The following is a 21129-nucleotide window of genomic DNA, read 5'->3' as shown; positions in this document are numbered from 1 at the left end:
AGGGGAGGGGGGCACCAGGTTATTTGCCGGCTGTGGGGTTTTTCACCCGCCTCAGCAAAAGGGAAGCAGAGAATCCTCCAGAGCTTTCCTTCCTGCCTTGTATTTGTCAGATCTGGGTCAGCCACTCCTTCCCCCCATGCATCCTGCCAGCAGGTGTCTGAGGCAGCAGAGACAAACTAATCAAAGCTGCTGGCAGTTAAAAATAAATCTCAAGTGTCAGGGATGTGCTCCAGCTAGAGGAGGTGAGCGGGAAAAGGTGGGGACAGTGGTCCCTCTCTTCTCGCCTTTTGTCCCCATCAGCAAGCAGTCTTAGTGGGAATGTTCGGTCCCATTGTCATGGTTTTGCACTCTTCTTCCCTCTATCCTCGCTCCTGCTCTGCATGTGGCGTCCAGACCAGCAGCGCTGACAACACCGTGCTGCCCCTGAGAGACAAGCTCTCCAGGCAATCTGTGTTTGCCTTAAGGTCTGGAGAAGCTTTGCGTGGAGGCTGCGGCTGAGCGCAGGTGCGGTTCCAGGTGCAGGCGGTTCCGCGCTCCCAGCATTCCCCGCGCCCCGGCCTTCCGGTTGTAGAAGCGCAGAGGCGGCTCCCCGAGGTCGACTGGCCCTTCGGTCTGCGGTCGGCCTTGATGGCCAAACGCAAGTCCTTCTCGGCTGGCCGCGCCCAGCGTGAGCACCGGGGAGCCCCGGCCTGCGGCAGCCTCCCCCGCAGGGAGCAGCGGGCCCTCGAGGGACCTGTGATTTCTCCGAGGTCCCTTCGTTCCAGCGAAAGGCGCCCCGCGTGGGTTGGGCCAAGGGTCACGTGGCCATGTCCTGGTAAGGACGCTCCAGTCATCGCTTATGTGGGGTCGAAACACACAGTCGCGCGAGGACAAAGTGTTTTCCAAACGTTCCCTACCCTTGTCTCTCTTTCGGGAGGGACCCAGATGTGACAGCTCAGCCAGGAAAGCTAACAGGGGAGGGTGTTGTGGCCCCGATGTTTGGGGGATAAACTGGCTTTGAAAAATGAAATAGAGCTTTATCTCTTACGGATGGTCTGGAGGGTGACTCTGTGTCTGGCTGGTGGCCGGGGAAGACGAGATGTGGATGGTCAGGGAGGAGCCATCGTGCGGGTATCTCAGGAGGAACCATGAATCCGGTTCTGATGGGCACGCAGGCTTTTGAGGCCTGCTCTCAGCACCCGCAGGGCCCTGCCTCCCCCTCACCCACACACCGTGGCATTGGGGGTCTCACCCAAGGCCAAGAGCAGGGAGCACCTGGGGGGTCCAGCCTGCCCTGCTGCAGGAGCACAGAATGGGCAGAGGCAGCCCCCGCTTCCCCGGAGGCCAGGAGAGGTGACTCCCACCATGAGCCAGCCTCCGTGATTAGCATGCGTGGAGGGCAGCGTAATTAAATGCTGCTCTTGGAGAAAAGACTTGCGTTCTTGATGGCGCCTGATTATTTATTTCCAGAGAGGATGAGCGGATAGTCGTCAGGCTTTCTGTCTGAGCCTCCGCTTTGCTTTCCCCCTCCCTTCGCGAGGGAGGGGAAGCAGAGGCCGCTCAGCTGACCGGAGAGGTGCCTTGGCTTCATATCAATGCCTTCCTTTGAAAAGAACAATGAGCCACCTTAGCCCACAGCCCAGCAGCTCCACACCCCGCCCAAGCCCTCATGCATATTCATCTTGCTTCAAAGAGCACAGCATGGAATATGCAAATTGGCCAGGCAGGAGCCGGTTGGCATTTTGATAATAGCTTTGTCTGAAAAACCCCAGAGACACACACACACATCTAGTTCCTCTCTCTCCCCGTCTTTCTGTCTCTTGCCCCTACCCTTGTGTCCCCCTCCTCACTCTGCCTTCCACTCTGCAATCTGTCTGAGAACAGGAAAGTGCATCACACAACTGCAGAAGCCGGTCAGCGGGAGAGAGGGGGTCTGGGTGGAGGTCTGGGTTCTGGTCTGGACTATTTCCACCACATCCTCTCTCCTCCCCTCCTCCTCCAACAGAGTCACTTCGGTGTTCTCCCTGGGGAGGGTTGGTTCCTGATTTCACATAGCGGTCTCTACCACACATCCAAGCCGCCAGTGACAGGGCAGTTGGCCTTGCTGTTGCCTACTTTATCCCAGTTGGTGGATGGTCAACAGCAGCCTCTTCTCTAGGATGAGCTCTGGGGGCCCCTTCTGAAGCACAGCTCCTAGCAGGGTGTGCAGAGGTCCGGTCCCTAACCCCACTCCTTCCCCAGAGGCAGCAGCTTCAAGTGAGGAGCTGCTGGGCTATGGTGTATGCGCTCTGCTTGGGGGGAAGTGGGCTAAGGTTTGCATCCCACATCTTTGAATGATGTGCATGTGGGGTCCTTAGAGGAGAGGAGCGAAGGCAGGTGCATGGGTGCTGGCACCTCTGAGATTTCAGGGAGAGGGGAGCTTCTGCCTTCGACCCTGGAGACCAGCCCTGCTCACGCTGGGGCTTAGGAGACAAATTACTTCATAGGAGGAGCATGGGTTTTGGCATTGGGTTCAAATCCTAGCTCTACTGCATATTAGCTTCCTAATTTTAAAAAAAGATTTATGTATTTGAAAGAGAGCAGAAGCGAGAGCTGGGGGAAGGACAAATAGGGAGAGAAGCGGATTCCTTGCTGAGCATCTAGCCCAATGTGGGGCTCCATCCCCCCAGCTCGAGATCGTGACTGGAGGCGAAACCCAGAGTCAGACACTCAACTGACTGCACCACCCCGTGTCCCTGTGTTACTAAATCCTTTCCGAGCAAATAATTTCGCTGAGCCCCTGTTTCCTCCTTTTAAAGATGGCAATACTAATACCGGTATTCTAAATACAGTGTCTTGCATATATGCTAAATACTCAATAAATCATACTTTTTACTAGTAAACTTCGAAGAACAGAGAGAAAGGGCTTGGTGCTGTGGCCTTTCCATTGCTGGGGACCTGATCATGTTTCCTTCCAATCCAGTAGGCACAGAAGACCTGAAAACAAAACAAGACTAGGGAAGGGGTGGGCTGTTCCTCTCAAATCAGCCTTTCCCCCCATCCTCGATCCTCACATAAATCCTGCTTTCTGGCCGCCCAAGGAGCACTGGCACCTGCTGATTCCATAGCCTGTGGCCTCCAGGCTCTCCTGGACAGGCAGACAAAGCAAACAGGCAGGAACTCAATCATTTTCTGATCTCTCAGCAGGTTCATTCAAGGGGAGTGGTGCAGGAGGGAGGCTGAAAAGTCCAATGTATTTCTGCATTTAGCGAAGGGATTCTATTTTCACTGCTAAGGAGACAGGTAGAGCGACAGAAGAGGAAACACACAGACCGCCCCAGACACAGAGAAGCCTCACATGCCTTGTGATTGAGCCAGATGGGTGGGAACGTGAGGACTAGTTCAAGGGGTTCAGGAAAGGCATTGCAGGTCTCCTAAAATGCTGCTTCCACATGTTCACTAAGCCTCGAAAATGACATTTAAACAGTCTGGAGGGGTTCTGCTTCTTTGGGCTGTTTCCAGAAGGCAGATCTGGGATCCTGGTGAAGGTGGAGGGACTGAGTGGCTCTGGGTAAAATGTAGCCTTTCTGCCTGGGAGGCATGGGGCTCCTGAAGGCTGGGGGTGGGCGGTAAAGGCAGGTGACAACATACGGTGTGCTGTACACGGGCTTTCCATACGGGGTGTGGTTGTGCTTCCTGACCCTCTCTAGGAAACGATTTTGTTGTCTCTCGGCTTGGATCACTGCTCTGGACAAACAGCCCTGGGAGGGGCAATGCTCAGAGCATCATGCATTTTCTGCTTAGGACACCTGATCCCTCAGACCCATTTCTGAACTCAGGCCTGGGTGAGGCAGGGGTTCAGAATGGCTGGCTCCTGTTCACAATGCAGCCAGCTCGGTCCCAGCCCGGGAGACTCTGGTTTAGCAGAGAACAGAACCTGCGCCTGCAGCCCCAGATGGCTGCCCAGCAATCCTGGGTGCTCCGGGCCCAGAGCTCCCTGTGGGGCTGTACAGGAGGCAAATATGCCTCCAACACGAGAGGCAAGTTAATCCATCTCCTTCCAAATCGTGACCCCACATGGATACACAGTGAGACCCCATCAGGAGGGCAGCAAGATGGGTGAAGTCCGCTGGCTGCTGGAAGCCTGGATGGTGATGTCAGTCTCAGCTTCTCCAGCAGGGATGGGGGCTGCCCGGAGAGCAGAGCAGTCCCTCCGGGAGAAGCTGGGGACCCACGTCATCATCCTCAGGACTAGTTCCACGGACCGTCAACTGAGAGGAGCTTAGCGACCATCTCCTCTAACCCTTCAATGTGCAAGCAAGGAAGTTAACTTAGATGGTGCATGTGTGTCTGAGGGGGAGCTGTTAGCAGAGTCTTGACCAAATCCTGGAGAACCCAGGGCTTTTCCTCACCCTGAAGAGGAGTATGGGAGGCCTGCGGTGGGCGGAGCCAGCCTTAAATGAGTTCCCTGTAATGAAAATTTTGCAATACTATGGGGAAAACCACCACCCTGAAATTCACAAAATAACAGGTGGATGTGAGAAATGCACACCTGACGTGAGTTCTCTGAATAATGCTTGGGTGTAATAAGATGAAAAAAAAATCTGAAAATGAAAAGGTATAATGAGATATACACAACTGAAGGGAATTGTCTTAAATGGCTGATTGTAATGAGATGTACATAAATTGTAAGGCTTGTAATGAAATGAAAAAAAAAAATTCTTGCCTGATAATACTGGGTGTAATGTCTACACCTGAAATAAGTCGTCTCACTGTGCTGAGTGTAATGAGATGCACATAATTTTAAAGAGTGTAATGAGATGAAAAATAAATCAAACACTTGTCTTAAAATGAAAGATGTACAAAGATGCACACCTGAAGGGCATTGTCCTAAATGGGTTCACTTTAATGAGATGCATTTAATTTGCAAGGGGGCTAAATGAGATTGGCCCGGAGAGAGGCTGAGAAAAATAAAACTATAAGATATGTACACTTGAAAGCAGTATAATAAAATTTGCCTCATCTGTGGGATGGAAATAAAGACGGCAGAGTGGAAAGGCACAGAACATGGTGCGATTCATCAGTATTCTCTCTGCCAGTCCTCCACCATCCCTTTCCTGTGATGCTTTGCAAAGTTGAACTGTCCTCTGTCCCTTGTATGGTATCAGGTACCTAGTAGGCACCTGCGAATCCCACTGGCTGAATAATGGGGTTATAGTCTATATAGTGAAAGGAAGTTAAAGGGAGCAGCTATAAACAAGTAACTTCTAAAAGGCAACATAAAACTACTTTTTCTTTCTTTCTTTCTTCCTTTTTTTTTTTTTTTTTTTTTTTTTTTTAAGAGGAGAAGGCAGGCTATGGCGAGAAGGAAGAGGCAGAGGGAGGAAGAGAGAATCTTAAGCAGGTTCCACGCCCAGCATGGAGCCTGTCACAGGGCTGGATCTCACGACCCTGATATCATGACCTGAGCCAAAGTGGAGAGTTTGCTGCTCAGTTAACCAACTGAGCCACCCAGGGGCCCCCAAAACTACTTTCTGAGAGCAATGTTTCCCAAAGTCTTTAGGCATCTTGCCTTGGATTCTGGGAAAAAGTTGGTTAGGGGACTGAATCTGCATGTCTAACACGAAACCCTGGTAGGTTTTATGCCTCAGGGTTAGTGTTTGCCTGCAGAGGCTGGGTAGGCAGGTAACATGTCTGATGCGGGACACAGGCACACTCGGCAATGAGTTGTAGGAGTATCTTCCCTTCCACAGATAGGTTCTCTTGGATTTTTTTTCCCCCCCGAAGGCAGAACCTCTTGGGCTGTTTTGTCTTCTCTTGCTTGATGGAGCAGGGGGTAGAGAGAAATAGTTTCTTTCTTAAAAGCAAGAATGTAGATATTGGAAATAAAGTTAAAAAAAAGAAGGAAAAAATAAAAGGGAGTGGAGAGCATAACTAACTCACACACCAACCAAGCAGTGACAACCTGATAATACCATGGCAAGAGGGATTCAGTGTCTTTGTTGGGGAGACCTCATGCATAGGCAATGTTGTGATAGCCTGGAGAGCAAGTCCAAAGGGGGAAGCAATGATTTGCTCCTGCCCTGCTGTGGCTGTGCAGTAATATAGGTCCCGAGTTGCAATTCTGTAGCTTTTAAATGTTGGTACAAAAAGTTTAGAAACAATATTGGTCCAAACATGCCTGGGAACTGAATTTGATTGAACACCACACTGGACCCGAGAATCTTGTTTGCAACTCTGAATGATCAAGTTTGAGCTCACTGTCCCAGGATGAGGTCATATTTTAACCACTAGGGGGATGTTACCAGCACACACTCTCAGTGTTCTACTAGGATGTGTCAACTCTCTGAAGACAAGAACTTTGTCTTTGCTGATCACAGTTGCAGCCTCTGTATTGGAAGTTGCCCGAGACAGTGTCGGTGCTCAGCAAATACACTTCAGATGAATGAGTGAGTGTGACCAAGCCATTGCCCTCATCTGGCCGTGTTCTAGGCAGCAGAGGGGTCTCTTGGTCAAGGCAGTGTAGCTCTGGCCTTTGGCTCCCAGGAGCAGGAATCTTCCAACCTGAAAGGTCTGCTGTGCTGGGATAGGGGTTGGTGCCAGAAGTCGTCTGGTGCGGTTTCCAGGATCCGGACACCAGCACTCAGCCTCATCCTGCATTGTCCCTTTTCTGTTACTTCCTTGGGGATTGTGGCATTGTGACACATCTTCTCCCTGGGTTGGATAGGGCTTGGTCATGCGGAGAGAGAGAGGTGGCTGCCTCTTTTATAACACCACCAGCCACATCTCAAATGATTTGGGAAACCCCTTTTCCATTGGTTGCATGGTTGAAAAGCTGGCAGAACGACTGAGGAAGGGGTGGAGGAGGCTGGGGCAGGCTACTGTGTAATTTCGTAGAATAGTGTTACATACAATGTGTTCTGTGGAATACCAGTAAAATTGGAATAGATATTACTTGGAAAAAAAAATAAATAAATCTGGAGAACAGGATAAACAAACAGGTTTCTTCCTGCAGGACTCCTCAGAGCCTTTATTATGCTAATGTGCCTTATGAAACTCCACCAGCAAAATAGAATATGTAGTTCATCCTAGATTAATTTGGACATGGTTTGTTTTTTTTTTTCTTTTTTTAATGGCGTGTCTTTTTAACAGCGTCTTCCTTGGAAAACACTTCTTTGAAAGCCTGCTGGCTTCCCGGCTCTGGGAAGTGGAGCTCTACTGTATCACAGGTCTTGAGACTTTCTCTCTGCCTAGAGGCAGGGTCTCTGTTTGCAGTCTCTCCGAGTAGGACAGGAGGTTTGGGCTCTGTGACAACGGTGACCTAGGGATCAGGCATCAGGGCTGTGTGGGGGCCCATTTTGCCCATGTGACAACTCCCTTCTCAGCCTTCAACCTGGCTGGAGGATGTCCACATGTTAAGTGCAGACTCCCCAGGCTTCGTGAATGTGAGCAAGGAACACCCCCTCCTGCTCCCAAACCGATGCCCTGGACAATTCTGGGCTGAAATTAACGAGAAAGGTTGTACCTAAATTTCCACTTGCCCCCCCCCCCCCCCCCCAAGGAATACAGCGCTGAGCCCTGGGGTTCGGAGGGCAGGCTTGTCTCTGGACACAGCTCTAGATTAAAAGCGGCAGTCAGGACTTCCTCTCCTTCCTGATTCCTGGGCCCTGGATGGACATAGGAGGGCTGGGGGAGGGGCGACGGTGCCACCAGCTTTGAGGATGAAAACCCTTGGAGCCTAGGATGCAGCCTGGAGAAGCAAAGGCCTCTGAGGGAGGTAGAGTATGGTGCCGCAGGGGACCAGATTTTGAGCGCGCCACTGCAATGGGGGAGAATTGCCAGGAGAGGGCAGTGCAGAGTGTCCTCCGGGCTCCTCTCCCTAATCTCTTTGTCTTTGAGCCAGACACGTATGCAGTGTGTGTGCCAAACATGGCTGTCTTCCTGCCCAGACAGGTAAACTGAGGTCACTCAGAGAGCCTTCTACCATGTTGCCTTCCATGGGTAGTCCGTTCAACAAGAGGTAGGCTGAGGCCTCCAAATTTTCTCCGGTCCAAGGTCCCACTAACCACTAACCACGGAAAAAAGAACTGAGCACCAGAATGATGGTAGGTAATAAGATTTACTGAAAACTTCTCGGCCACATTCAGTACTGGTTTGGTGGATACATCAGAAGGAGGTTGCATAACATTAGGCAGGTGGAGGGGCTGGGAAGAGGATGTGTGGACATGTGTGCAGGTGTGCCTGTGCTGGGTGGGTTGCCGTTCGAAGTGGTAGGAGAAAGAGTGTGTGTGTGTGTGTGTGTGTGTCAGAGAGGGAGAGAGAGAGAGAGAAATAGAACAAGAAAAATGAACCAGAAAAGGAAATGTATTTTATCCCACTGCACATTGCAAAAGTCTCACGCCAAAAAAGCTAGACTTTCCTCTACTTATGGCATCAAAAGGGAGTAAAAAATGATTGGATCACCCAGATTATAAATAAGGTTATTTGTTTCTCAAAAATCCCTATTAAAACATTAAATATCAGCTCTTTTGGGGGAGAAATACATTCATTTCAGGGAGACCTCAGGAGAGCGACCATCCTTTTGCTCCACCCCAACCAGGTGGGGGAGGGGAAGCCCCAGAAGGCCCTGAGGGTCCCCTCAGCTTGAGCCAGGTGGCCACTCGCATCCTGCCACTGAAGGAGATGGCCAATGCACGATTTACAAATGAAACTGCAAGTCCATTAAATTAAATCCAATGGAAAACACACGTGTGAGCAGTCCTGTCATTCACAGCCAAGGGGTGGGGGGGGTGCCAATCATGGGGGCCTGGAAGTTGGGGTGGGAGGGTGGGAGTCAGGGCAGGTGGTGGCAAGCCTCCTCCTTGAGGGAGCCCCAGTTCCTCCAGTGCTGTGTGTTGTGGTGGTGGTCGGGGGGGAGATCATCGAGGGGTGTGGGGGTGGGGCACCACTTGGCTCTGGGGCACCATTTCTCTGGCTCCTTGCCCACACTTTGGATACTGATGGGAAGAGGGATATAGCACCTTCTCCAACCCCTGGCTTCCCACTGGACTGGATGCTTCTTTCCAATGTTTCTTCTGCCTTCTCTGAAGGATAAAATGAAAAGAGAATGGGGGCTGCTCTGCCAGCCCAGGAGCAGGGGGACAGCCATGGGGGGCTGAGGGCTGGGACATCTGAGGAGCTCCATTTGAGGGCTGGAACATCTGGGATAAGACACCATTGTCCTGTTGCTACAGGAGCTGAGTTCTGTGACCACCTAGGGATGGCTGTGGTCCCCAAAGTCACCTTGATATGGCTCCTAGCTCAGGTTCTGCCATCTCCTTGGGTCCTGGAACTGACCCAGGGGAAGGGATTCCTCTGAACGCCCTACAATCCGAGCCTTGCCAGCTTACTATTCCTTTCCAGGAGAGAGAGAGAGAGAGAGAGAGAGAGAGAGAGAAGGTGGCTGTGGGGGCTCCTGCCCTCTCTTCCAAGTCCATGGTTTGCCCGTGCCTGAGACAGGTCCTTGGAGGAATGAGCAAGAGCCCTTGGGGGCCTGGGTCCCACTCCAATCTGCAAGATGTGACGCCTCAGGGCCTTTCCCTCTGCTACAGCCACTGGTGATGAGTCTGGGCTCTTGCCCTTGAATGTCTTTCGAGGAGCTGAGAACCTCATGGGGGTGGAACCCAGAGCCCCTTGACTCTCCCTTTCCTCCTCTGTCCCTGGCGAGGCTCACTCTCAACAGCCCCGCTCCGCCTCACAGTGCAGGGCTTGTAAACATCTCAAGTCCTTCAGTTTGGGCAGGGGCATGGGTGCCATCTGTCCTCAGGGATTCGTGAGTCCAGCTCTCACTCCTGCCTTTCCGTGTAGGCTGCGTGGCCGGCCCCGCAAACGGAGTCCTCTGCAGGTCTAGGGAAGTGGGGCGGGGGCGCTCACGGAAGCCTGGGAGTTGGGAAGGAGCGGGGGTCTCCTCAGCATTTCTTCGAGCTACTGATTTGGGGAAGCTAGGGCCCAACTTCCTTGGTGCTGCCTGCCCGTGCCCCCCTCCCCCCCACCCTGGAGCCCTCCTGACGACACTCCTGTCCTGCTTGGTGACCAGTGCCATCTGGGCTGCAACTATTCCAGGGAGTCACTGTGTTCCAAGCCCAGGTCGCTGACATTTGTCGTCTGAAGCTCATCTGCCTCCTCCTCCAGCTCCTCTTCCTCCTCCTCTTCCATCTCCTCCTCGTCCTCCTCTTCTGTCCCATCCAACGAGTCGTCATGTGCGGCCATCATGGCCTGCTGCATGGCCATGGTGGCATTGTCTGAGGACAGGGACTGCAGGTTGTCCAAGCTGATGGAACCTACGCGAGAGAAGAAGGCAAGGGTCAGGCTCGGGAACCTCGGTGTTGGGTAGAGTGGCGGGGACTGGTTCACGGAGTGGTCGACAGTTCCCAGGTGTGAAGTCGCCCAATCCACACGTTTGGCAGCCCCTCCTGGCCCCTTCCCAAGAAGTGGTGCTCCGGCACCCCCGGGAGCGTCTGTGGACGTTACATCCTTGGACTTTCCAACAATTCTGTACGGTGGGAGTTACCGTCCCCATTCTAAAGAGGAAGAAACTGAGTCTCAGATGGTTAAGGCATCAGCTCAAGGTGACAGGCATGATGGAGTTGGGATTCTCCCCTTGGTCCGTGTAGCTCAGAATCTGCTACAGCGGACACGGCAACTGCCCAGGACGGAGAACCCGAATGCAGCTGCAGAGATGCACGCAGAGGTATGTACGTGCACACGCACACCTCCACTTCCCACACACAGCTGTCTTCACGTGCCAAGCTATAAAATGTCTGGCTCAGTGAATTATTCATTGTGCACCAGGCGACCGGCAATTAGGAAAGTGTATGTGGAGGGTGTGATGGAGAAGCTGGGAAAACAAAGCTCTTCCTGGCCTCCGTTCACAAGCCAGCTGCCTGCTTCGGTATTTATAGATGGCCCTGGCTCTGGGGGAGCTGGGCAGACGCTCACGGGTGCGCCGGAACTTCAGGCGGGTGTGGGAGGAGGGGGCTCTGCTGAGCAGTCACTGACTCAGATGACCACGGACTCCCACTCGTCTTTGTGAGGTCGCTTTTTGGTTGTGAAAATATATGCAAAAACATCCCCTTCTTTCAGGCCCGTGCACATCCTTGGAAGGAGAACACGAGTATGACCGAGCTGCCACTGCCACACAGGCAGGTGGCTGCGCAGCCCTGGCGTCTTCGTGGAGCCCATCCAGGAGGTCCGCCCACCAGCGCCAGGCCACAGTTCCCCCGCCCCCGGTTCTTACCGTCCGGGTTCGTCCCTGGGGCGCCGCCCTGCTGTTGCAGCACACCCGCAGCAATGGAGTTGGGCCAGAATCTTTGGGTGGGCCGGTGCTGCGACTTGATCTTCTTGGCTTTAGGGGCAGGGTCTGGGTTGCTGGCATCAAGCATGGGCTGCAGGATGCGCCTCCGGGCGTTGATGAACCTGCCCAGGGGTAAAGGTAGGGACCTAGTTAGTACCCCCTGGGGCTGTGGGGTGTGTGTGCACATGTGCAGGGAGTGAGAGCTGCTTCCAGACTCTCAGCAGCTGATCCACTGTACAGAACAGACTGGGGGCTTGTCTAGGGTGTGAAAGCCCAGCTGGGAGAAGAGCCCTGGGCACTGCAGGGCTCATGGAATCTCCTGGAGCTTGGTTACCACACAGCAGGGGAGGGATGCATGGGGAGGGTCAGAAATCTCTACTCAGGACTCATCAGGCTTGGAACAGAGGAAGTAGGGGTCCCCTAAGAAGCACTGAACTCTGACTTCACTCCAGGGCCCAGGGCTCAGATCAGGGGCCCCAAATCTTGGGTCTACCCTCACCCAACCAGACCTTGCTCTCTGAGATTTCTGGGACAGCTCAGCCAGACACAAAAGGGGAAAACATGCCTGTGAAGTCAGAAGACGCAACTCTCCCTCCTCCTTCCCACCCAGGCTTTGCAGAACACTGTAGTTCTTCAGTTCACGGAGGTGGTGGGTAGACTAGATGACCACCGGGCGCTCCTCCAGACCTTAGCTGTCTGCAGGTGGGGCCAGGCTTTCCACTCAGCCAGAAGCTTCCAGGGATGTTCCTGACACAATCTCCCAGCAGAGGGCGCTAAGAAGCTGCAGATGAAGCTCTAGGAGGTTGGGTTGATTCTAGCTTTCTGCTTCTGGCCCAAAGGGGAAGACTGCTGTGGTAGAGCAGCTGGGCTAGGCTATCTCTTTCCCCTGCTGGCCCTCGGAGCTGAGAGCCTTTGCACGGGTGAGAACTCACCAGTTATTTACTTGCAAGAGGGTGAGGTTTGTCTGGGCTGCAATCTGCCTCTTCTCATCCTCCGTGGGGTAGGGATGCTGAAATGAGAGGTGAAGGGCTAATGCAGGGTGGGCACATGGTGGCCTGGTCCCCCCAGAGACCATGTCTACATCACAGGTGCTATCCTGACCCAGGCAGCCCAGAGGTTTAGGGCCTAAATCGGGGAAAGTACAATGTTTGTTTCCCAAAAGTAATGAAACTAAGGCCTGGGGGAGGCCGTCCCATGTCTGTGGCTCCACAGTCAGGAACACTGCCTCCTCTCAAGATGGGGGACAACATGGGTTTCCCAAGAGTCAGTAGAGCTCAATATTGATAGCTTCCAACGCACTTTCACATCCTGACTTTGTCCTCACAGCCAACCCCCAGCAGGCAGGTCAAGCATCGTTAGTATTAGGTTGACAATGGCCCCCAAAGCCTACAGGACTATCAGAAGGTGGTACATGGGGGTATCTGAACCAATTAAATTTAAATTGACTGAAATTTACTGAATATCTACCCTGTGCCCAGATTTATGCTGGCATCCCAGGAGACTGAAGATGAATATAATGGTAACTACTAGTTGTAGAAAGGTTATCATGCACTTAATTTCATTTAACAAAGCAGAGACTGAAGATGAATATAATGGTAACTACTAGTTGTAGAAAGGTTATCATGTACTTAATTTCATTTAACAAAGCACATTGCTCACATTTGATAAGGTAGGCAGGTTAAGTATTGTTATTCCCACTTTACAGCTGAAGAAACCGAGTAACTTCTCTGGTGTTCCCCTAGGGGCTAGCTCCAGCTTGGAACTCAGTTCTTGTCGTTTGTAAGACTGAGTCCTTGTCTTTGTGGGGGTGAGGAAGGGGTGTCCCAGGGCACTTCAGTCCCTGCACTGATGACAGCCTTGTCTCCCGCTCTTAGACTGTGCTTCATGAGGGCAGAGACCATGTCTTATTAATTCGTCTTATTAATGTATCCCCAGTGCCTTCCACATGCAAATGACATGCAAATGACTCCTGAGTGAAAGAAAGCAGAAACAAAGCAAAGGTTGGGTAGTTTGGGTAATGGGCTCTAGAGAAGGTTAGAAGGAGAAATGGGTTGGCCAGAGTGTGGGGAAGGTTGCACAGGTCACATTAAGAATGGGAAAGTTTTGGGTGGTGGTGGAATAGGGGTCCGTTTGGGTCCCACTCAGTGGTGAGCTGCACGGTAACTGGGTCTCTGCATCTTTATGTCTTCTCCAGGTCCCTGTACCCACACCTCCCACCCAGCAGGCATGTGGTGAAGAAGTGATGAGGGTCAGATTGGGTGGGAGCCTTGCCCTGAAGCGAGGGGAGGTCTGTGGACTCCTAGGGAAGAGGGCCAAGCCGTCCAGCCTCCTCTACCTCTAGCCAGGGATATTCCTCGGGACTGAGGTGGCATTAGAAAGAGCTGCTTGGGCTTTCCAAAGTCCCAGAGACTGGGACTCAGATTCTGGCTCGGTCACGTCATGCTGTGAGGTCTCAGGCATGTCCCTTAGGCCTACATCATAAAGTCGCCCTAGTGATGAAATGAAATTGTACTCATAACGTGCTCACGAGGAGATGGCTCTTCATGCTATTATTATGGGATGATGTGGGCAAGGTGCTTCAGGCTAAGGAACGAGCATGAGAGCGACAGCCTTGGAAGTGCTCTCATTATCAGCGACAAAGGCAAGCAACCTCTACAGCTGGCTCCAGCACCCCCTGACCGAAGCCGTTAGGATCATGTGTTGTTCTAATTCACACCTCTGACCCTGACCACCACGCCAGGGCAGCTGGGCCTTGTGATTCATACATTAAGATTCTAACAAGCAGGAAAACACATCAATGTCAGGGGAGCCAATTTCTTCCTAACTGGAAAGAACAGAGGGAGGCTGGGAGGCAGGATCGCAGGCCCCAAGGGGCAGAGGAGCAGGGGCTATCCACTTCTGACACCTTCTGGGGAAGGGGTGGGGCCCCAGCCCTGTTTTTTGGCTCCATGGAGTTCCAATTTTCCTAATGTGAGGAGCCAGGCAGCCCCCGTCTATGGCCACTTGGTCTGTGAACACAGCAAAAATATGGCAACCATCTGGCCTTCCCGGGCTGCACTGGGCCCTTTTGTGCCTTCTTGTCCTCGCATCTGTCATTCCCTCTGTTGCAATGCTCTTTCCCCCACTTTTCCACTGTGTGTGTCTCTGAGCTTCTGGGAAGACCTGCCACAGATCAAATCCTCTGTGAGCCATTTCCCAAGTTCTGGGGCAGAGTCCATCACGGCTGTGTTTGAATAACGGCATTCAGCCTGCTATATGATAAGAGGTCTCCCTACAAGACTGGGGAGTTGCTCTCAGGTGGGAACCTGGTCTTAGCAGACATGGGGTCTCCAGTGTCCAGCCCAGGCAGAGTAGATGGTCGGTGTATTGGGTATGGACCACGCGAGGGAAACCGACACAGGCAGGAGACGGCCACCTTATTTCTTGAGCAGAACGCATGGCTCATCAGCTGACGGGGAGGGGAAGCTAGCTGCCTCCTGGCTGCTGGAAGGTGGAAGATCTTCCACCTCCTGGCAGGTGGAAGATTCGTGGCTGTGACAGCTCACAGCTTAGGGAGAAGGCTGCAGACAAAGGGGAAGAAACCCCCTTTAATGGGCAGTGTGTCTGTTCCCTTGGGTGGTAGAAAAGGGTGGGCTGACTGGTCAGGGAGGACTTCCTGAACGAGGTGGTACTTCAGCTGGCCTTTGAAGAATGGCCAAGTGTCCCAGCAAAGGTGGGGATGGGCCTTCCAGGCAGGAGTCTTGTGCCAAGACTTACACTGAAGCCAGCCAGACCACGTCTCTTCCACTCTTAAAGACCTACAGGGAAGGAGATCCTTCAGCCTCTCCCACAGAGGGATCATGTGTGCTCTAAGGAGGCTCCTGGTACAGCTCTCCCTTCTGAGTGGAGGGTATAAATTCAGAGGTTAATGTGCCCCCACTGGATGGAGAGTGTGGGAGGTGGGGTCGGGGAAGGCAGCTGGCTGTCCTCTTATGGAGAGAGTTATAAGCCTCTTCTCCTCCCACTGTCCAAACGCCACCACCCATCCTGCCTGCAACGGGCACCTTAGGAGGCACGTGGTGGAGGCCGTGGGGGTGAGTGGCAGCTCTGGCCCGGCTCTGGGGACAGGTGTGTTAGCCAGAACATTTCTGGCACCACATCTGAGTGCTCCTAGGAGCAGTCGAGCTTGTACACGCCTCAGACCAGATGATTCCTGAGGACAGAGTCAAAATAGTCCTGGCCCCTGGACAGACCTTGATTTGGTCAGTGCTCCTTTTAGCACAATTGGAAAGGCTCAGGGCCAAGGACGGGAGGAGGAATCAAGTGAGATCACGGTAAGCCATCAAGCCATAGTAGCCACTCTCTGGCCACTATTTGGAAGAGCTGCTATGGAGTCAGGAGGGAAGCAGGCAGCCACTCTCTGGAAGCAGATAATCCTTCCAGAACAAGAGATATAGAATGAACCAGAAAATGACAGATCCTTCTCAGGGCGGGCTTAGAGCCTTATATAACTATGCAGAGCTGCCTGGTGGTCAAGTACACAGCCTCAGGAGAGGTCAAGTCCTGCACACACACACCCCTACCATTCACCAGCTCTGGGAGCTTGGCGATTTGTTGTCCTACGTCTCCTATCCTTAGTTTCCTCGGCCTTGAAAGGGAAATAGCAGAACAGCACATACCTCTTGGGCTCGGGGTCTGATCTAACGAGATAATGCAGGTAAAGTGTGTGTGCTTCACGAACTCCCTCTGGACAATGTAGCAAAGCCTCCCAGACACCACAGAGCCAACTGTGCAGTCTCTAGAGAAGGGAACTGCAGTGTTTACACAGAGGGGGTGTTTCATGGTGGCCCAGCGGCCATCAGGAAGTTCCTCCGAAATCTGACCTAAACTCTTTCTGACACCTTGCTTTGTAGCCTCCTAGCTTAGGTCTCCCCTGCCCTAAACTGAAGCTGAAGACATCTTTCAGATGAAGGGGGAGTTCCACCTGGGGAACTGGCTCTGGGAGAAATGTGACCAGGGCTGGTTCCTGGGTCCCCTGCTCCTTCCTTCACCCTGAGCCCACCCGAGACTATCCTTCCTCCTCCTGGTGCAGGCAGGTGACCATGAGGCTGGCCAGTCATGGAGGGATGGGGCACAGGGGAAGCGGAAGCCGGCTTTCCTTCCCTGGGCTCCCATTGCACCGGCGTCAATGACAGCCCTCTTCCCTTCTCACTCCTGACCAACTGCGGACACGCACCCTGCAGCAGCCCCAACTCTGTGGGCCTGGCCTTGTTCTGGGAAGGTCAGACACCAACCCGATGGAGGCAGCTGGCATGGTGAGGATCCTGAAACAACCACATTTTATCACATCTGAGATGCCATCGATGGCAGGTGCACCCTGATTTCACAGGTGGTAAATGGGGAAAAAACGAGCCTTTTAGAGCAGAGGGAAACCCAGTAAACACCACAAGAACTCTTCTTTCTTATTATCATGCACCTCGTGCAGACCTTCCATTCTTTTATTGCTCCTTTTTACTCCTCTCCCCTTTACAATTGTACCTGCACAGAAAGATCCAAAGAAAATATATAGTTTTATCTATTAATCACAAGTGGGACCACCATTCAGGTCAAAAAATAAGATACTACCAACACCCAAAGCCCCCTTCATGCCCCTTCTCAATCATTACCCTCAAAGATATCCTCCCCGAAAATAACCTGTTTTTTATGGTAATTTCTTTCTTTCTTTTCTCTGTAGTTTTCCTATCTATGTTACATCCTTAAACAATATAGTTTACTTTTCCCTGGTATTTGGACCCTATATAAATGGAATCCATTAGCACACAGGATTTCACTCTGAAGTATAGGTGTGAGACTAATCTACATTTATTTGGTGTTTCTGGACCTATTCATTTTTCATTGCTCATAGTTTTCCATTGTAAAAAATTAACCGCCTTCCTATTTTTCACCGTCCTACAATCTCGGAACTATTCTCCCTCCCTCTGTTTTCTATTTCAATCCATCCTTCATGCTGTAGCAAGCAAGACTGGTCCTTCCTAACCTGCCCCCAGTGCCTCGTGCCCACTGGGACACCTTTCTTATGAGTTGGAGCACTTATCCCATAGGGTTCCATATGCTACATGGATGATTTGTTTAGCTGTCACCCCAACCAGACATGCTGCATGTTTCTGAGGAAAAGGACCCCTGCCTTTCTTTCCACCCCCACCTCATCAGTGCCAAAGAAAATGCCTGGTAAGTGTTCAGTATGTATTCAAGGAATGGATGATCATAGGAACCTAAGTGGGTAACTGGTGGTTGTCACCATTCGCTGTGGGCCTTTGTGAGTGAAGATGAGTGGGACAGGGTGGGGAGCATCAGTGAATCAACTCCCTGGGATCAGGCTGCCCTACTTGCCCTACTTGCTAAAAGGGACTTTCCTGCAAGTGTCTATTCCATGAATGTTTGTTGGGAGAAGACTGGGGTACTTAGGGTCTATGGAGGCACACTGGGCAGCTTTCTAGAGGAGTCTTCAGTGCAGCACAGTAAGAAGGGGGGAAGAACATGAACTCCAGGGCCAGGCTGTCAGGCTTTGAATACTGGTCTCTCACTCTCTCAAGACCTTGAGCTTGTTACTAGGGTTCATCTTCTGTAAAATGGGGAAAATAATTCCACCTACCCTGAGATGGTAATACGATTTCAATGAGTTAATATCTGAAAGGTTCTTAGAACAGTGCCTGGCACTCAGTGTTTGTTCAATAAATCGATACATAACAAATAAAATAAATCTGCTGCATGACACACGTGGCTCCCTCTCTGTGAAAGCCACAGGTTGTTTTTCTGACAGATGGCGAGAGCCCTCAGCACCTCCTTCTGAGCATGGAGAGATGTGCGGATGGAAATCATTCTTTCAAATGGTTTTATTTCCTGGATTCTGGGACTACTCCAGCTCTGTGTGCATACAATGGGGTGTTTTCCCCTAGTCTGGGTCTTAGGCTTCTTGGGGGGATGCTAGAAATTGTAAATCTCTGCTAGCCATTTTTCAGGTAGAATATTTGAGAGTTGCAGACCCCCATGGAGTGTCCTGGGGCTCAGGGCAAGCTAATGGCCTCCCACACCCCCTGTCTTCTCAGACCAGCTCCATCCAGCCTTGCAACTGACCAGCCAATTGTCAACAAGGCCCTATCTTTGATGGAGACCACCAACCTCCCTCCTTCCCTGGGACTCCCTGGTGCTCAAGCAGTCAGTGTGGCCCACACCCTGGGACTACACTTCCAGCACTCTCCATCTGTCCTGGGGAGTTGAGGGCAGCTTCCGGGGTCTGTTTTCTCTTTGTCCCTGCAGTGAAGGGTGGGCGGGAGAAAACAGTTTCACGTCACAGGCAGGAATCCAAGATCTCCCGTTTCCCTGGCACAGAAGGGAGAATGCAGCCAAGCCATGGTTAGCCTGACTTCCAGGACCTGGTGTACCTTCCACCGAAGCTCTACAGGTACAGATGCCTGAGCAGCAGGGGAGAGACAACAGTCGTGGCATGACACAGAGCTACACAGTTCCCCAGGCTCCAGAGGGGAGAAGAAGGGTAGAGGAGTATTTCACGCTCATGACCTTAGGAGGAGGGGTCTGTCTCTTTGGTCGGCAACCATCACCGGCCAGACAAGGCCATTGATAGTCAATCAGGAAAGAATTCTCACCCATCCAACTCGTCCTTCTCTTCCTACTCCATCCTAAATCCTAGACTCCCTGCCAGACCTGGCCCAGATCCCAGCTCCTCCATTAAACCCTAAGTTTGTGCATCAGCATCCTGTGCAAGGCTTCTTTAAGGCAAGACCTCACTCATGCCCAGAGCCCTGGAAGTCCCCAAGGCCAGCTCCTGCACTGGGCTGGTGTCCTTGATACCAGCGCTTTCACTGATACCCCCAAACCAGTTACAGGTGTGCAGAGACAGTGCCAGGGTGGCTCAGTGGGAGTCTGCCAGCTGGTCCCCAGCTTCAAGTGGTATGGTTGGTTTCTATCACTTTCTGGGTGTGCCGTCCTGAAGACGGGGGGAAGCGTGGCTCTGCGGGACCAGTGTTACCGCATGGCAGCCCTTTTGCTGATCGTTGGAAAAGTCTTTCTATTGGACTCAAATCTTCTCCTTACTCAACCAGCCAGAGAGCCTAGACTGCCCTTCACACAGAAGTCGACAGCACTGTCTCTTACTTCATAACAAGAGTTCCAACCACTTACTGGATGCCTACAGTTTCTGGCTAACTTTGATTTTTTTTTTTTTTTAAGATTTTATTTGTTTATCTGACACAGAGAGAGAGAGATCACAAGCAGGCAGAGAGGCAGGCAGAGAGAGAGGAGGAAGCAGGCTCCTTGCTGACACGGGCCTCGATCCCAGGACCCCGAGACCATGACCCAAGATGAAGGCAGAGGCTTAACCCACTGAGCCACCCAGGTGCCCTTGGCTAACTTTGAATACTTAACAATATTCACAGAGTACTCTGTCAAAATACCTCACTGAATTTTCCAGGCACCTATGAAACAAGCATCATTATTCACGTTTTACACATGAGAAACCAAGCCCAGAAGTGTTAAGAAACTGGCTCCACTCACTCCAGTGAGTGGCAGAGCCAAGACTCACACCCCCTGTATCTTCAACCACGTCCGTTCCACCTCTGGGCTAGACCATCTGTCAGGCACTGCGCTTTTTAACGTATTATTGACCATCTTTGCCATAGGTGGATATGATTATCTTTATTTTATGAAGAGGAAATTAACATCAGAGATGCCAGTTGACTGGCTCAAGGTCATACAGCAAGTAAAAAAAATGGAGCTTGGATCAGTCTCAGGTCTGTCTGCCTCCAAAACCCTGTTCCTTATACTATACCATACTGGCCCTAGAGAAACAAATCTTTTCTACGGACCGAACATCCCCAGTCCCCTTAACCATTCATCATATGACCTGTTTCCCATTAAAAGTCATTTGAACAGACATTTCCCTACTCTGACTGCTCTTCTCTGGACATGACTTCTCAAAGCACCTTTTGAAATGCGATGTTCAGTCCCAGACACGCTAGTCTGGATGTGTCTGACAAGCACAGGTAGGCAAACTTCTCTCACCTGTACTACTTCCTCCATTCTTGGACCCCTTGAGTGTGTATGCCCCTGCTAATACTTGATTACAGCATGGGTTGACCACTCCTGGTTTAGATGTGTAATTTATTTCCCCAATTAAATTATCAGTCCCTCGAGTGCTGGAATCATGTCTTATACCCACGACTTAGGTGTTAGTGGACAGATACAGTATTTGGGACTTAGATCCCATTTTCCCATAGAAACAAGTTATTTCTTTAATAGTTAGCTTTCCAGGCTAGCCCCCAAAGGCTGATTTAGTTAAAGATCTATGTTTTGGTGGAAAGGAGCTTTTAAGACTCAGGGATAAAGAGCCAATCTCACTCTAATTTCAGGGGGTGGTCTAGATTTGAGGAAATTCTGAGGTGGGGGAGCACAGGCTTCGTCCTCTTGTCTTTTCCTGGGCCCTACTGCCACTTCTCAGCACCTCTTCTCAGAGCCCCAGGGCCGTCATCATGTGACCCTGCAGTCAGCTTTCTGAATTTGAGGCCTCTGGCTGCTAGGACTTTAGGGTCAAATGTCTTAAAACTATATTCGTGATGATACAGATAAAACTTTCATCAGAGTCTTAAAGGTCAGGGGCCTTGAAGAGGGGAAGAACAATTGCTAGAAACCTTTCCCCTGGTGCCCCATTCTGGTTTGCCTCTTCAAAATACTGTGTTAAAAAATATTCTAATCTTCATTTGCTACTGCTAACAAGCGCTGGCACTCTTCCCATGAAGCTGATCTTAGCTGAGTGGGAGTAAAAAAGTAAGCTTTGGAACTAATTC

General features: G+C 51.6%; 1 protein-coding gene across 5 annotated transcripts in view; it reads right to left on the bottom strand.

Moving 5' to 3' along the window:
- Positions 1–8058: 8058 nt before the first annotated feature.
- PKNOX2 (PBX/knotted 1 homeobox 2) overlaps positions 8059–21129 on the bottom strand; it is a 250170-nt gene continuing 237099 nt past the window's right edge. For all 5 annotated transcript variants that reach the window (XM_059183944.1, XM_059183972.1, XM_059183979.1 and 2 more), the window contains 3 exons: positions 12223–12299; positions 11234–11412; positions 8059–10277 (listed from right to left, as the gene is read on the bottom strand). In XM_059183944.1, coding sequence (XP_059039927.1) covers positions 10051–10277; positions 11234–11412; positions 12223–12299 — 483 coding nt within the window. In that variant the 3' untranslated portion in view covers positions 8059–10050. The remainder of the gene's footprint in view (positions 10278–11233; positions 11413–12222; positions 12300–21129) is intronic.

This window comes from Mustela lutreola, chromosome 1, assembly GCF_030435805.1.
Source record: "Mustela lutreola isolate mMusLut2 chromosome 1, mMusLut2.pri, whole genome shotgun sequence".
Taxonomy (NCBI): Eukaryota; Metazoa; Chordata; class Mammalia; order Carnivora; family Mustelidae; genus Mustela; species Mustela lutreola.
This window is presented reverse-complemented; position numbering and strand designations above follow the sequence as displayed.